We start from the raw sequence: 17,308 nt of genomic DNA, 5'->3' as shown, positions 1-17,308 counted from the left end.
TAAGTGATAGCAACATGACTTACCACCGCTAATGTTAACCTTGATCACTTGGTTAAGGTGGTGTCTGTCAGGTTCTTCCACTGTAAAATTACTTTTTTCCCTTTCCATGCTCTGTGATTTGGAAGCCAGTCTCTAAGTCCAGCCTACACTCAAGAGGAGGGGAATCAAACTCCACCTCCTGGAGAGAAGAGTTTCAAAGAATATGTGAGCATAGGTTGAAAGCATAACAGCAATCAATAGATACTTTAGGGAAGATGCTTTGAGGCCATGCAAATATTGTTTCCCCTTAAACTTTTACCCACTAATTTGAGCCTCCATTGGAGATCTTGCCTGCAGCAATTATTACTGTGGTACACTAAAGAGATTTTCTATTCATTCCCCTCATTCCTTATACATTTATTATATGGAATTCTTATGAAAGGAAGAGCTATCTCTTCACCCTCATTTATTTATTCAAAACTTGTGGGTATTTATTTTATTCTTTGGTTTATAATCTAATACTACTGTTATTTATTTTGTTGTTCAAATTATTCCAGCTTTAGCTATTGAGAGCTCTTTTAGGTTGATTTCTGTGTCCTTTTGATGTGTCCCCGTCTTTTTTCTTTTCCCTGCCCCAGTCCTGGAATCAATCAGTTCTCTGAGAAGTTGATAGGGCCATTGTATCATTGTTTGAATCAAGCCAATTTCTTAAGGGAACTGACAAATTTTGTATTCCTAAAAATCTCCTATGTGAGTCTGCATAACATACAGTGATCAGTCACTAACCAGTGTTTGTTTATGAAAGCTTCAAGGACAGGAGCAATGGCCTACTTACTCCCATAGACAAGGGAGGGGGCAGACAGACTTCCTCCTTTCCTGACCTACCCTTCTGGATGAGGTATATGAACCGCCTGGCCCCGTCCCCACACACAGTGAGAGGACAGCAAGCCACAATCTGACTCTGCAACTCCTTTAAGACATGCTAACGCACCTTCCTTAGGACCCCTAGTAGGACACAAACATCGCCTTGTTTCATGGATGAGAAAACAAAGTACAAAAACATTCCCAAGATCATTCAGCTAGAGTGTGGCTGAGGTGGTACTAGGTGGGAGGCCCTGAGGGACTACTCTCCAAGCACTCTCCCAGAGGCAGTGTGCACTCAGGAGGAGGAAGGTTCCTGGAGACAATGTTTCATGCAGATTGATTTTTCTGTGTAGCCCATGGAGAGACTAGAGGATAAGACTAGGAGACCTATGTACTTTTCAGATCCCAGGGATCTAGAGAGGGCCTAGACCAAGCTAAAACTCTAGGGACATGAGGGCAGCCCGGGTGGCTCAGCAGTTTAGCGCTGCCTTCTGCCCAGGGCCTGATCTTGGAAACCCAGGATCAAGTCCCACGTTGGTCTCTCTGCATGGAGCCTGCTTCTCCCTCTGCCTGTCTCTGCCTCTTTCTCTCTCTCTCTTTCTGTGTGTGTCTCTCATGAATAAATAAATAAAATCTTTAAAAAAATAAAATAAAATAAAAATAAAACTCTAGGGACATGAAGAACTTAAAGCTTAATTTGCAGGTTTTGTCCAGGTATCTACAACAACAGATCAAAAGTTAAAATTAAAATCCATGAAGGAAGGAGAGACAAGACTTAGATTTTGCTTTACTCAAACCCAGATGGCCACATGAAACCAAAGATCAATTCTAAGTATAAATACTAAGTGTGGAATGAGAAACAAAGAGGTTAAAACAAATGTGAATCAAGGGGCATCTAAGTGGCTTAGTTGGTTGATTGGCCGGCTCTTGGTTTTGGCTCAGGTCATTATTTCAGGATCATGAGACTGAGCCTTGAGTCAGGCTCCAACCTCAGTTGAAAGTCTGCTTGAGATTCTCTCCCTTTCCCTCTGCCCTTCCCCACAAATCATATGCATGCTCTCACTCTCTCTCAAACAAACAAGTAAATCTTAAAAAAGCAAAAACAAAAACAAATGTGAATCACAATCAAAACAATAATAAAAAAGCAGTCGGTTAAGCCTATATGTGTCAACATCTCACGAGTCCCAGTACCTGGTAATGAGGAAATGTGATGCCAGTCAGATTCATTATCATGATGACCCCAGTAACCTCATTATTTCATCACCAAAAGAAAATTAGATAACACCTTAGCAATAGGAAAGCATTCAAAAAAACCAAAACAAATAAATATAAATATAAATATAAATATAAATATAAATATAAATATAAATATAAATAATTTGGACAATTTACCACCAATTTGGTAAAATGGTGGTCATTATGTTTTTAGATAACATTCACAATTTTTTAGAGACCCAGGCTGTGGTCTGAACTCACAGCTGATTTGATCCACCAAAAAATGTACTTCTATCTGGTGATTTGGCTTTTAAAGAAGTGGTTTATTGGTAAATTGGTTTTTCTAAATGATGACCAAAACCAACAATAAGGCAGTTAGAAAGCATAAATATCAAGATAAAAAACACACAAGTGATGAGCAATCAATTTTATAGATTACAATGGGACCTCCTCTCTATCCCCCCGCCCACACACACACAAAATAAATCTTGGATTTAGCTTCTACTAGACCATTTTGCTAGTACCAGCAGCTTATACAAAATTTACAATTACATATGCATTCCTCTCAGGGAACATAGGTATTTTTTTTAAACATTTTATTTATTTGAGAGAGAGAGAGAATGAGTGGGATGGAGCAGAGGGAGAGGGAGAAGTAGACTCCCTGTTGAGCGGGGATTCCCAACATGAGGCTAGAACCCAGGACTCTGGGATCATGACCTGAGCCAAAGGCATATGCTCAACTGACTGAGCCACCAGGTGCCCCGATAGGTATTTTTAAATGATTATGAAAACTCACTCACAAGAATTAGCTCTTCATAAACACCTGCCAATTGAATGAGCAGAAGCTAACATATGCCTGGGCTGCCATTTTCACCAGTTCTCTCTGTAACTTAATGATATAGTAAAAGTAAAGAGTAAATATTAAAGAGAGGTAAAAAGAAGTGATGGTAACTGAAGACAATGCATCTAACAGATCATAATGGGTACAGAAAAGACATTAAAAAAAGACAGCTCTATCAATCTGATTGACAAAACATAGTAAGTAAACTTACTGGATCCTAATTTCTTATACACTCTTTCTTTTAAAAAACAAATAAGAAAAAAAAATAAAAAACAAACAAGGATGCCTGGGTGGCTCAGTTAGGCGTCCAACTCTTGATTTCTGCTCAGGTCATGATCTCAGGGTCATTAGATCCAGCCCTACATTGAGCTCCACACTGGGCCTGGAGCCTGTTTAAGATTCTCTCTTTTCCTCTCCCTCTGCCCCTTCTCCCCACCTGTACTCTCTCTCTCAAATAAATTAAATCTTAAAAAATAAATTTAAAAAAATTAAAAATTAAAAAAATGAATCAAACAGTTCAACTTTAAAATGAAGGAGTAAGTCCTGAATCATTTACTTAAAAACCTTTTTGAAAATCTGCTCTGGGTCTGCTAATGATGGCCAAAGGACTGCTGATGAGTGACTAGCAAGAGAACTATTCTCCAGCTAGGTCTTAAATACACAATTATGGAGATAGAAATAGATTAAAAAGTAGCAAATCTGGAATCTCTGCCAATTTCAGTATCTGAGGTATTTGTATTTGTAGGTAAAAAGTAATAGAGCTCTTCTATTACTGCTAAGCGTATAGGACCCATAGGTGTTTTCAGAGCTGTTTAACTAGGATATAGAATACTACATTTTCCTTCTACTTCTACAACCTGGGAGCTCAGACGACTTTCTTTCTGGTAGCCATGATCAGACTCTAAAGGCCCAAATAGAAAGCCTCAGTCCTGGGCAAGTCACTTAACCTCTCTGAATCTCATCAGTAGAGTGGTCACTAATACCTCTATCACAGGACTGTGAAGATTAAAGCACCAAGGATTATGGAAAGTAACATCTCCTATCCCCAAATCCCAGGCTTCAAACTAGTATCAATGCTCATTTGAATTGGTCAGGTAATATTCTCTGAAAATCATTTTATGGGTAAACTAATTATTATTTGAGATATAAAATTTGGTCATAAGAGGTAAGAGGAGAGAGCTGCAAAAAAGCACAGTGGGTAGCGAGAGTTTGAAATAACTTCAAATATACAGGCCCCTGGTTTCTTGCCAATTGTTTAGATTTACTTCCCTTGCACACACTTTGGCCTTGGTAGTACATCTGGCAGTCACGTGTCCAAAACAAATCTTTATCACTTTGAACTTGGGGAAGGAGTTGGAGGAGGCTGAATTTTCTCCCAGATGAAATTCATGAACATATTAACCTGCTTTAGAGGAAGATGGGAATTTTCTAGAAGAAAAGTTTGAAAGAAACAATATGGGAGGCTTTTTCCTCTTCATGAGCTACAGGGCATTCCCCTATATCCTCTAAACTAATATATTATTTGGCATAAGTTTAAAGACATTCCCCTCATCTAATTTTCCTATATTCCAGGGAAATTGCCAATTTTTTTTTTTAAATAAGCCTTTCACTTTATGTAGTCAAAGTGTTCCAATGTTCCAAAGGGATCTTGTGTTACATTCTTGGATAAACAGAAGAATCCCCAGTTGCATAAAAAATAAGGGCAAGGACTCCATAGCCAGTCTGCCTGTGTTCAAAACCAAGCTCTACCACTTCCTAACTTACTACCGGGGGCAAGCTATGTGACTACTTTGTTTTCTCATCAGTTTTCTCATCAATAAAATGGCAAAGATACTAGTGCCTTTCCCAAAGAGTTGTCATGAGAACAAAAGGAGTTAATATTTGTAAATATTAGAATTTTAATAGAACCAGTTCATGGCACAAAGTGTTATAGTGCATGGCACTATAGTGCACTTTGCACTAGTGCAAAGAACAGTGCATGGCACAAAGTGTTATAAAAGTAACTATTAAATTTAAATAAATCCCTAATTCATCTTTTCCGGTAAGATATTACTTAAGCATAAAGTATGTGATGTTTGAATCTTACCAAAGAGATGGAATTCTCCAAGTGGTCCTGTATAGTGCTACACAAGCAACGGTTTGGAGCCAGAGAAACTCTTGGCTCTGTAACCTCTGTATAGCCCTGTGCTGGTCACTTTAACCTGTCCCTGAACCTTTGCTTCTTCATCTGCAAAATGGGAATAACAGTAACTATCTACTAGGCACGTTATAAAGGTAAACTGAGAAAATATAGATGTAAAGTTCCTGGCACAAAGTATTAATTGCTCAAGAAGTGAAACTATCCCTCTCCCCGGTACACATGTACATACTCACCTACAATACAATCTATAGCAACAACTCTGAGCTATTATGAATTCACTCGTAAGTTCACTACCCCAAATACTGTAATATAGGCTGGCTTTTGCACGTTTTATCACGACAGTGGGACGACCTCAAGAAGCAAGAAATCAGCTAGCTGGACCCAACCCAGGGAAGAGTCAACCGATGCACAGGCTTTATCAAACAGCATCAGAGGAAGAGCGGGGAACAATGCTCTGTTACAAACTAAGCCAGGACTAGGGCTCTTCTCCAGGCCCCGCAAAGAGCTACAGATCTACAAACACAAGAAAGCCTCAGAATCTTGCAATGATTCATGTAAACAGCCCTGAACTGATCTGTTTGGTAAGCTTTCCTGGTGGTTGAACTTCTTTTAAGTGGATCCTGACTATAATCCAGAAGGAAAAATAATTCAAGACACAAATTGTGTTTGGAGGAAACAAAGGGAAATCACAATGAATGTTTACTCGAGTGAAAGGAAAACAAAGTCAATAAGTTGGTTCACTCAGACAAGAGTTGTGACACAGGCAGAAATCCCCTTTAAGAAGGATCTTTTTCTGAGGTTCAATAATAAACTAGCTTGTGTTTTCTATAATAGCTGATACCTCAAGTAACAGTACTATTTTGTCTACCTTTCACCTATAAGAATTTCTTTTTAGCAAAAAAAAAAAAAAAAAAAAAGAATTTCTTTAAAAAAAAAAAAAACATCAAAATCCCTGACATTTTAAACTTCTGCTATGACTGAGAACTACTGTAATTAATAGATCTAATTGTATGCATTCAAAGCTTAAAGTCATAAAATGCATGACAGGATGGACAAAAAAATTTTACTTTCTCAATCCTAGTAAAGACAAGCACCTGGTAATGCCTTCCAAATGTAAAAATCAATGCTGCTAATCTAGGATCAATGCATATTCAATGAATGCTGACTACCGGTCTTATTAGTGGGATATCCATTTGGAGCTACTTTTCCAGGCACAGTAAAAAGTTTGACAGACCCCATACATCAAGTCACCTCTAGTCACTACAGGCAAGGATAAGCATGCAGTGTAATCATGACAAAGGACGGACCCTATCACAGGGAGACAGAGTCACAGCCTCAGTCTTGCAAGAATCATGCACCATCCAATTCCAAGGTATTGATAACTACTTGGCACAATGAAACCGAAGTGTTTTAAGATACATTTGCCTTTCTGAGTAAAGAAGTTCAGTATATTTCTCTTACTTTTCATTTTTCATCTTAACTAATGAAAATGCTCTTTAAGGAATCTGAGAGCCCAATGTGAAAGTGCCAGGAAATCAGTCAGTATAATGGCACTGGATGCTGTCATTGTCTAATAGAGGTCAAAATCTCTTTAAAGTAGAACACAGACTGTCCCAACTGTCAAAAATAAAAAAAATAAGTGGTTCCATATGCTGCTTTTATCACTTTTAAATTGACTCTAAAATGTAGCATTTGAATGACTAGCCAATGGGGGAATCTGGGCCAATCCAGAAGGACCCAGACCCAAACCGCCCAACCTTACTCCAAATATGTAAAACCAATGAATAAAATATAACAAAAGAAATGCTTTTGTATATATTTGAGCTCCAAACTAAGCAAAGAAAATACACAGACGTCAGAACAGGAACTCAAAATCAGAGCTGTGAATGGGAATTCCCAATGCAGTAACAGAAATCAACAATAAGTACATGGAAAAATATGCTTGGTACACTTAATAAAAGATAACTCAGTGGGCTCTTCAATATTCATATAAAAAGTCTAACACCATGAAATCAGAGTAACAAATGAGGCTGAATAATCTAAGTAACTCAGTTTGACACTTCTAGCTTCTTATCTAGAGCCAATCCATAAAGCTGGTGGGAAAACACCATTTAAAGTTGGTCTTCCGGGGCAAGCCCAGGTGGCTCAGCGGTTTAGCGCCGCCTTCAGCCCAGGGCCTGATCCTGGAGACCTGGGATCGAGTCCCATGTCAGGCTCCCCGCATGGAGCCTGCATCTCCTTCTGCCTATGTCTCTGCCTCTCTCTCTCTCTCTCTCTCTCTCTGTGTGTGTGTGTGTGTTTCTCATGAATAAATAAATAAAATCTTTAAAAAATAAAAAATAAAGTTGTTCTTCCAAAAGTAGAAGCTAAGAAATTTGATTATTCAAGTCCCCAGAGCATATTTTTTATGGCTTTGTCATCTATAGGGCTATCTATGACCCGCACAAAATTTAAAAGAGAAAAAAGATTGGAACCTAGCTGAACTAATCTACACTCTCAAAGATAAGAACACTTGATTTGCAAATGGCCATATGAACCAGCACAAACTGGGAGACTGAGTAGAAATATCACTCAAGTAAAATACACAAACACACAACACTTCTTCCTTATAAACCAATTCAACTGCTTTTCATAGTAAAGTAAAACTGACAGTCTAAGTGTAACATTTTTAAAAGGTTATTGTTGGGGGCACCTAGGTGGCTCAGTCAGTTAAGCATCCAACTCTTAATTTCGACTGAGGTCATGATCTCAGGTTGTGAGATTAAGCCCCACATCTGGCTCAACACTGCGCATGGAGCCTGCTTAAGATTCTCTTTCCCTTTCCCTCTGCCTCCCCCCACGCTCCACCCCAAAAAGTTTTTAAGAAGGTTATTATTGAAGCATAAATATGTTTAAATACATTTCATAATAATATTTACAAAAAACTCATTAGACACCTCTGAAGACTACTAAGTAACCAACTTGATCTGAAAACTGGCAAATAACAGAAAAGAAATAAGTATTTAACTCATCTTTCCTGAATAAACTGTACCTCCTGATAGCAGGAGGCTTCTTTACAAAGTTTCTCTCTAAAAAGTATTCTAGAGGTGCCTAGGTGGCTCAGTTTGTTAAGCATCTGACTCCTCATTTGGGCTCAGGTCTTGATGTCAGGGTCATCTGGCTCCACACTGGGCATGGAGCCTGCTTAAGATTCTCTCTCTTCCTCTCCCTCTGCTCCTGCCCTGCTCACGTTCTCTCTCTCTCCCTCCCTCTCTAAAAAATAAAAATAAATTTAAAAAATACCTTTTAATAAGTGAAGAAGGCAAAATAGAAACGAAATATCACCATTTTGCCAACTTTAATTAAATCACGGATCTAAGTAGTGGTCTCCAATGGCTGCCAACATCATGATAAAGAAAGACTGAATGAAGTTGTACACGATGCCCCCGGGAAGAAATCCTACCAAAAACTTTGAACCTGAATCAGATCAAGTCTCTAGATCTAATTTCCAGCTTATAGAAAATATAAGGTACAGATAAACATGTTAAATGACACCTCAGAGACGCAATCAGCAAAATTGAGATTGTGGGAAATGGGGCAAATACCCTTTTTTCTTCAACCAATAAACTGGAGGGCAGCCCGAGTGGCTCAGTGGTTTAGCGCCACCTTCAGCCCAGGGCATGATCCTGGAGACCCAGGATAGAGTGCCACGTCAGGCTCCCTGCATGGAGCCTGCTTCTCCTCCCTCTGTCTGTGTCTCCGCCTCTCTCTCTCTCTCTCTCTCTCTCTCTCTCTCACACACACACACACACACACACACATAAGTAAATAAATAAAATCTTAAAAAAATAAACTGGAGAAAAAATAACAAAGATGAAACCCACAGATTTAAGGAGACTAAGAGCTATATCAAGTGAATACAATGTGAATACAATGTGTAGGGGGCAGCCTGGGTGGCTCACGCCACTCTGGGCCTTGGCCGTGATCCTGGGGACCCGGGACTGAGTCCCACGTCGGGCTCCCTGCATGAAGCCTGCTTCTCCCTCTGCCTGTGTCTCTGCCTCTGTCTCTCATAAATAAGTAAATAAAATCTTAAAAAAAAAAAATGTGTAGACCTTGTTTGGATACAGATTTGAACAAACCAACTGTAAAATATAAAATGTTTTAGACAACATGGAAAATTTTAACTGTAACTAAACATTTGATGATTTTAAGGAATTGCCATTTTTTAGATGTGACAACAGTATTGTGAATATTTTTTAAAGAGTCCCTATCTTTTAAGGATGTACTTAATATGATATATAGGATTCTCCTCAAAATAATTTAGTTGGAGAGATGATATAAAGTAACAAAATTGGTCATAAGCCGGTAATTGTTTGATGAGTATATATGGTACACAGGGATTCATTATTTTATTCTCTTGACTTATGTTTGAAATTTCCCCTGACAAAAGCTAGAACAACAAAAGAAAATGGCTTTTGTCTCATTTTGCTTGGAGCATACTGTTCCATGCATTTGTTATTAATGGCCCTCTTCTAAATATTAGCCTCTGAAGAAGGACCCAAGAGGCCCCAACTTGACCATTAAAAATCTAATGCCTGCACAAAGATAACTTTCTAAATATAAGTAGTGTTTAGCAGCCATAGTTCAGTACATTGCTTTCCAATCAGAAGGACCCAGGAGATTTAAGGGTCCTTAGAATGACTATAAAGTCCTCAAAATGCAAATCCATGTATGATTTTTTGCAATAGCTGAATACTCAAATTACATCTACTATCCTGTGTATAAAATGTTACATGTATGAGTATGCACAAAATGTTAGATACAAGATGGTACATCCCAGTGCTGTTCCAATAGCAGAAAACTAAAAACAAACTCCTATCTAACAGCAGAGGAGGGATTAAACAAATTAGTTCATAACCACTATGGAATATCACATTCATTTAAAATGAGGTTGAAGAGAAAATGGTAGGAAAGTGTTTATAATATACTAAATGAAATTTTTAGACAAAGTAGGTACAGAACAACATCATTTCTGCCAAAAAATTGCAGGGAAGAAAGACCAAAGAATATACACCAAAACTACAACAGTTAATTCCTTTAGGTGGTGGAATTACAGATGATTTTATTTTCTTCTTTGTGCTTTTATGTGTCTATGTGTTTAATTTTTCTATAGTAAATATGGAGATCCATAATCCTTTATTTACAATCCAGATATCCAAAAATCTCTGAAAATAAATTTTTAAAAGTTAGTGGCAAACTTGTTTAGGTACTAACCCGTCCTAAACTGATAAACTGCTTCATATTTATCCCCTTTAGTGTGAATATTGACAGATTTCACTGCAGTAATACAATGTTTCAGAGGGTTGACCCAGATTCCACTAGGGGCTCGCTATTCCTCTCCAACAACCCCAAAATTCTGGATACTAAATCTCAATGTTTCCGGCCAAAGATTGTGGACCTGTATCAGCTTGTAATTTGCCACTATTACCATTTTTAGGCTTCTAAAAATGGGACTACATTTGAAAAGGTTGGGAGTTTCTGCTATCAATTATTATACATTTTGAAAGGGCATCAATATAAAATATGTCCTTTAACAACAGGATTATCATTCCAGTTTATCAAGCTGTCAAGCATTGGGTTCCCAACAGATGATTTTAGCAGCCTAGGTACCAAGTAAGTCCCTGGCATGTACCAGGCATTATGTGCCTTTCATACTTCAACTCATGTGATGCCGCTTCAGGAAGTAGCTACTATCCCATGTCCATTATACATATGAAGACACAGATGCTCAGAGAGGTTATATAACTTGCCTAACTCACAAGGCAGAGTTGGGTCAGAGCCTGACCTTCAACAGCCATGCTAAACCTCTGCCAGTTAAGCAACCCAGCGGGCAGTTCAGCTTCCTGGACCATCTCCACCATTTTTAATAGTGGTAATAACATCACAAATGAAGCAGAGAAAATGGACTTGTTTGAAAAACTTTTTTTTTTGATTTGTAAACTAAACAAACTTGATCTACAAATTACTAAGAAAGGATAAATATGAAGCCATAACATATAATTTCTAGTATTACCACCATTAACTCTAACCACACCAAAGTTACTTGAAGATGTTCTATGAATTTAACAATATAATTTTCGGTACCACAAAAAATCTCCCAGTAATCTTTTGGAAATCAGTGTGGGGAACATTTTCTGAGAGCTGTCCAGAAGAGACCAAGTTCCTACCCACAGGAGAGCCTGACATTTCCAAGAACAAACTCTCCACTATCTACTTTTGGGGTTTCCTTGGTGTCTCTCTGAGCTATAAAACCCAGTGATTTACTTTCCCTGCTGAAAACTAGGGTAGAAATAGCCTCGACTTCCTTTTTGCAAACCAAAATTCACAGCTGTTTGGGGTGAACAAACCAAGAGGAAAAAAAGGAATCTTCTGAAGGGATTTTTCTGGCCACCCATGCAACTTTCACCTGGGACCATAATCTCCCAGGACAAGTGAACATGCTGAAGTTTACTGGATACAAATCAAAATCTTTAGACCACAAGATTGTTTCACTGTACCCAGTCTCTAATTTGTAACTAAGACAGTAAAAACTGAACTTCAATTGGAGAATTCAGAAAAAGAGATGTCTGACTTTTCAAATTTCTGTTAAATTATCTTTTTCTACAATTACATGCCTTACTCAGTTTAAGATTAGGCACTATTTTTGCATATAAAATAATCACACAAAGTCATACTTTGCTTTAAAGAAAGCAAAAATGCACAGCAATTCCAAAATAAGGAAAAGGACTCCTATCCCAATAAAATCATACTTAACAGATATATATTAGGAAGTTCTTCAAAAATCATTTTTAATGAATTAGGAAGGCTTAGTGTAAGATCTAGAAAATGGTTATCCTAATGGATAATTGTGTTTTGTTTGTTTTGTTGCATTCTCTTGGAAGAATTAGAACTTAAATCACACAAGCCCATGAGATTTTCCTTCATTCAGGACTTCACATTCTACAATTCTTGGTCAGCACTGTCCTACTCCTTAGGATGTTAAAATCATTTTTGCTCAACTTAGGCATATTCAAAAGAAATCTGGCACGAGAGAAGGGCAAAAGTAGCAGGGCCAGCATGAGAAAACCTGTCATGTCATTATCATTTCCAAGCAACACATCCATTCGAGGGGGTGAATGAAGGACCACTGTAATGGAATGGTTATGTTAACCATTCTTTCTTTTTTTAAGTCTGAATTCCTGACATAAACATTAGGAATCTTTCTTAAAAACAATGAATAAGTTGTCATATATTCTGATATTGGAAGAACTTTTTATGGTTCCCAAAGTGGGGTCCATTTTTCAAAAGTTTTCATTCTTCATTCCTTATTTCAAAAAATATTTCATATTTTTGGCAAACTCGTGACTATTTCTGGATAGTCTCCCCCCATACACACCAAATGGTAGAGCAAAAACTAAAATTTATAGCCACATTTATTGCTACTGTCTATAAATTTTCCAATTTCTCCACTAAGTCTCTTTGGCTTCTTTTCTTGTTCGCTCTTCTCATGCTTGAGAAATTAAGTATAGAATTCTCCTAAACCATGACACAATCTACTCCTCAATCCTAGCCTTTGGTTTTGTTTCTCTAAGCTTCTGAACCCCTGGGAATGCATTTCGCTTTACATTGTTCATATATATCAGTATTTAGTTCATAATTCAATATAGTTTTAAGGTAATACATGATGTTTTCCTGTAACATTTCCTTTTGTCAGGTCTTTTGGCCCTTTAGTTGATAGAATTCACTTCTAACTCAAATCTTACTGCCTTCTCATTTAAAATTTGCTTTCCTGGAAATCAGTAGTCTCAGTATGACCATCAACATATCAAACTCTGCATTACACAAAAATTTGTACCCAGGGCTGAAAAATACCATGAGTTAAAAAGAAGTTTAACGAAGTGTCTGTCTCAGGGTACCAACTAAAGGCATGCATCTGTTCAACAATCAGAAAATGAGGTAATATTATATAAAGCAAAATCCATGCCATCCAGAGCCTTTCTAGGACTAGACATTTTAGATAACTATGCTTTCTAAATAATCTATTGCTTGTCCTTTTAAGTAATAAAATTTTTATTTGAATCATATTGGATAAAAAAAACTAAAATCTGTCTCTCCTAGTTTCATTAACATGCTACACTGAACATAATTTAATCTGTATTTGATGGCTAAGAGCCATAATAAACAGCAGTTACAACACTAAATTACAATACAGTGATGCCTGGGGATTGAGCAAGTGTATAAGATATGCTCATCTATGTTAATAGTCTCAAATTACTGAGGTGGGAAAAATTATGATAGATTTTAATTGCTTTTTCTGTCTCTTATTTTGTCGATCTGTCACACAGACATACTGCTATAAATGCTGTAAGGAAACAGACCACGTATCAAGAGAGGGGGTAATTTTCATAAAGTTCCTACTATGCGCCAGGTCTGAGCTAAACTTTGCAGTGCATCTAGCAATCAGCCTAGCACAAAGTAGATGATGGATAAACACTAGATAAATGAACAGCACTGATGTGCCTACCTAAACAGGCTCTCTTCTTTATTTACTGTTTCTAATCTGCCATAGTCCAGAAAACACATACCCAAATGTGAAAGAACACAATTTATAATATGTCTGGAAGGGTACTTTGCACACAGCAGGGGCAGTACAACAAAACTGTATGTGCTGAACTGAAGATGGTTAACAGTGAGCACTTACAATGTGCCAGAACTGTGGAAATGTCTTACACACAGTATCCAAGATGATACCTATAAGGCACACAATAATGTCCCCGTTTTGCAGATAAAGAAATTGAGGCTTCAAGTAGCTGAGCAATTTGTATAAACTCAAGCAGCTAGGCAGCAGTGGCAGTACTCTGTGAATTCATGCAGTCTGACTGCAAAACAAGTGGTCTTGAGCATTATACTATCTGCCTCTGAATAAACGTGCAGTAAATAAGTGAAGGGCAGAAAGATAGGAAGTTTGTAACAACTTTTTTTTTTTCCTAGTAGAAGTTTTTGCGGACTATCTGATTCTCAGGTATATTCTCCGTTGGTGAGCGTTACTATATGCAAACATTATACTGACAGGCCACAGCAATAAACTATGAAAGGTAGGCAGGTAAAGTATGAGCCGATAAGCTACTGTACACTAGAGATGATAGGTTCCAAAGAAGTAGAAGCCTGAGAGATCTGTATTAGGGCCATTAGGGAGGGTTAAGACCTAAGTCCAAGAAGTGTAAGAGTAAAGAAATGGGGTGAGAGGGGAGCATTTTGTAGCTTAAGAATAAACACAAAACCTTTGTGGAACTGGGGTGGATGAACAGAAAAACACACATGTGGTTTAGAACATTTATATCCACTACAGCTGTAAGCTCCCATTCTTGCCAGCCTTACTTGGTCACTCAAACAGCTGGACAAACACAGGTTGCAGTTAGCTGCACTAGTGAGGGTAAGACATGACAGCTAATGCAAAGGCCAGATCTGAAGCTATGATTCCACAGCTTTTGTGAGGTCCTTAGAGGTGGGGAGTGTGGGCACAGGGAACCTACCCTCTACTATTTCCAAACCTAAAAAGGAAGGACATGCTGACCTGGGGACTATTTATATACAGAGTGTCATTTGCTCAGAAATCTTTCACTAGGTTGAACCAGAATCATCTCTAATTAATGACACACCTAGTGTAACTAGCGCCTGCAGATCCTCCCTGCCCATAGGAATCACAGGGATGAGAGGCTAAGGCAGCTCTGAGGCCATCTCTACAAGAGATACAAGAGCAAGTCAGGAGTCAACACTCTTATGCATGGAAATGGAGACACCATCTACACTTTATGACAGAGAGTGGATATATTAGCATGAGGCCAAAAGTAAAAACACTGTAGTCAACAAAGATTTCCCAGTCTTGATTAACCACAGGGCAGTTAAATCTTCAGCAAAATTTCAAGTCTCTGAATGTCACCAGTAAGAGTAATCTGACCCATCCTTGAAGGCGGGAGATATGTGGAAGTTTCTCACTTCAGCAGGATATATTAAGGGTTAAGGTATCTCTGGCAAACTTCCAAAAGCTACATTATTCATCTAATTAGAGACAGGCACCTCCAAACTTGTATAGTCTTTCTCTCATCTCTCGGACATCAGAAGTGCAGAAATATCAAAGTAATCCAGGAAAGATTCCAAACCCAATGCATGTGTTCAAAGTACATCTATTGAACACCCATGAGTTGTCAGGCACTGATCTAGGAACTGGGACTATAAACATAAGAAAGACTAAGTCACTCTAAAAGATGGAAGTGTAACCATTCATTACTATCACCCTTTATCATGCCCAACCACTCAAGGCTCCAGCAGGAAGTTCTTCTAGTGCCCCACTAGCACCAGATAAGTTTCCTTTCCTGCTTCTGTGCCTCTGATCATGGCTTGCCAGCCTGGAATGCTCTCACTGTAACTTCACCTACTCTAAATCCTCACATCCCTCAAGCCAGCTGAAGTACTTCTCCTGGAAGCTCTGATCTCCACCTCACTCCCAAAGTTATATCTCATTTCTCTGAACTACTAACAATTACTGCCAGTACCACCATGAGTCTATTTAGAAATCTGTCATCCTTTAATTGATACTTCTATTTATTCAATGAATCCTGAGTACCAACTGTGTGGCAACATTGTTCTAGGGGCTAGAGAAACTGTGGCAAATAGCACTGGTTTTAGCTTCCACGAAAGAACTCCTGGGGAGAGTTCTTCTCTTACACTGCTTTTTATTCACTTATTTTTTTTTTTTTAAAGACTATTTATTTCAGAGAGAGCGGGAGCATGAGTGGGCAGAGCAGGGAGCACAAGGTGGGACTCGATCCCTGGATCTTGACCTGAGCCAAAGGCAGACATCCGACCATTTGAGCCACCCAGATGCCCCTTACACGGCTACTTAAAAACCTTCCTGTGTAGACCTGGGCTTGTACTTAGTGCTTAATACCTAACATTTATTACCTCCTTAGGCTGCTTTGGTCCAAACTCACTGGAACTGAAGTTACGTAAACTAATAGGGAACAAAAGCCAGCGAAGCCATTTCTAAATGAACTTCCACTTCTTGAAAACCTCAAAAGAACAAGGAAGGAAAAGAAAACAGGCAATGAAAGTGCTGCTGACCAACACATTTTACTCACACTGACAAAGCACCTCCAACTCCCCCTCCAATCCAGGCAAAAGTGACCTTCTCCTCTGAATCCAGATAGCTCCAGATTCAAGTGTTTAACAACAGACCTCAGAAAAGTTTAAAACACCCCTCAGTTTCCGAAATCACTCTTTCTAAAGCTTTGTTTCTTGACGAATAAACCCCTTGATGAATCCTGCATACGCCACTTCGCAGACTAATCCAACGAGGTTCATTACAACGCACTAGAATCTAAGCTCCAAGCACCAGAGGGGCTAAAAGAACACTCGGGACGTGGCAAATCCGGACACAATTTTAACATAAACAACAAAAGCCAGGTCCCGTGGGGCGTGGTGGAAGATTCCAAGTTCCCAAAAGAAGGAAATCATGAGCATCCCCTCCAGGGGACCGGCGAGATTCTGCAAGGCGTGGGAGTTTCTGCACGAGGTGAGGGAGATTTAAAATGAATATTCCTTTGCTCTGAAGCGCCGTGGGAGATGCGACAGCGGGCACCCGACGGCGGGCGAGGGGAAGCCAGGCGGTGCCATGCGGCGGCGGAGGCTGCCGCCGGGCACTCCCACCATTCTCCACAGCCGAGTCGGGACGCCAGACGGCAGCCCGGCGCCGCGCGAACCTGCACCCGCGCCCCTCGCCCCGTGGGCCGCCCGCCCCCGGCCGGCGGGCCCCGCGAACCACCCGAACGGCTCCCCGGAGCGCGGACCTCTCGAGACCCAGGCGACAGGCGGGGGAGAGGGGATCCCCGGGCGGCTGTCCGGCCCCGGCGCGTTCCTCACCTGAGCAGACTGGAGAGGGGATGGCTGGAGGACCCGAGGCCGCCGCCGCCGCCGCCGCCGCTCCCGGAGGAGCCGCTGCCGCCGCCGCCACCCCCGAAGCCCGAGGACAGCCGCTTCCCGGACAGCAGCTTCTCCACGGCCGGGAGGTGCCCGGTGCGGGCCGCCTCCAGCAGCTCCTGCTCCTTCCCCATCCCCAGGGCCACCGCCCCCGGGACCCCCTTCCCAGGGCTGCGGCCGAGCCTGCTCCTGCTCCCAAACTTTCCGTCTCCGGGCAACGCACCCCCCAAACCGGCCGGGGACACCACCCCCCTCCCCCCGCCTTTTCGCCC

The 17,308-nt window shown here is 40.0% G+C and overlaps 1 protein-coding gene across 11 annotated transcripts in view; it reads right to left on the bottom strand.

The window, feature by feature from the left end:
• Positions 1–17,271, bottom strand: part of ANKS1A (ankyrin repeat and sterile alpha motif domain containing 1A) — a 179,939-nt gene extending 162,668 nt beyond the window's left edge. For 8 of the 11 annotated variants that reach the window (XR_011995954.1, XM_072730517.1, XM_025990780.2 and 5 more), the window contains exon 1: positions 16,980–17,271. Coding sequence is in view for 9 of the 11 variants with exons in the window: in XM_072730517.1 (XP_072586618.1) it covers positions 16,980–17,170 (191 nt within the window). In the remaining 2 variants the exon portion in view is untranslated. Of the gene's footprint in view, positions 1–16,022; positions 16,794–16,979 lie in introns of those variants that run through there. The other 3 variants (XM_072730558.1, XM_072730550.1, XM_072730522.1) reach the window with 3 other exon arrangements.
• Positions 17,272–17,308: the final 37 nt, after the last annotated feature.

This window comes from Vulpes vulpes, chromosome 1 (genome assembly GCF_048418805.1).
Source record: "Vulpes vulpes isolate BD-2025 chromosome 1, VulVul3, whole genome shotgun sequence".
Lineage (NCBI taxonomy): Eukaryota > Metazoa > Chordata > Mammalia > Carnivora > Canidae > Vulpes > Vulpes vulpes.
Note: the sequence above shows the minus strand (reverse complement) of the source record. Positions and strands in the feature narration are given on the sequence as shown.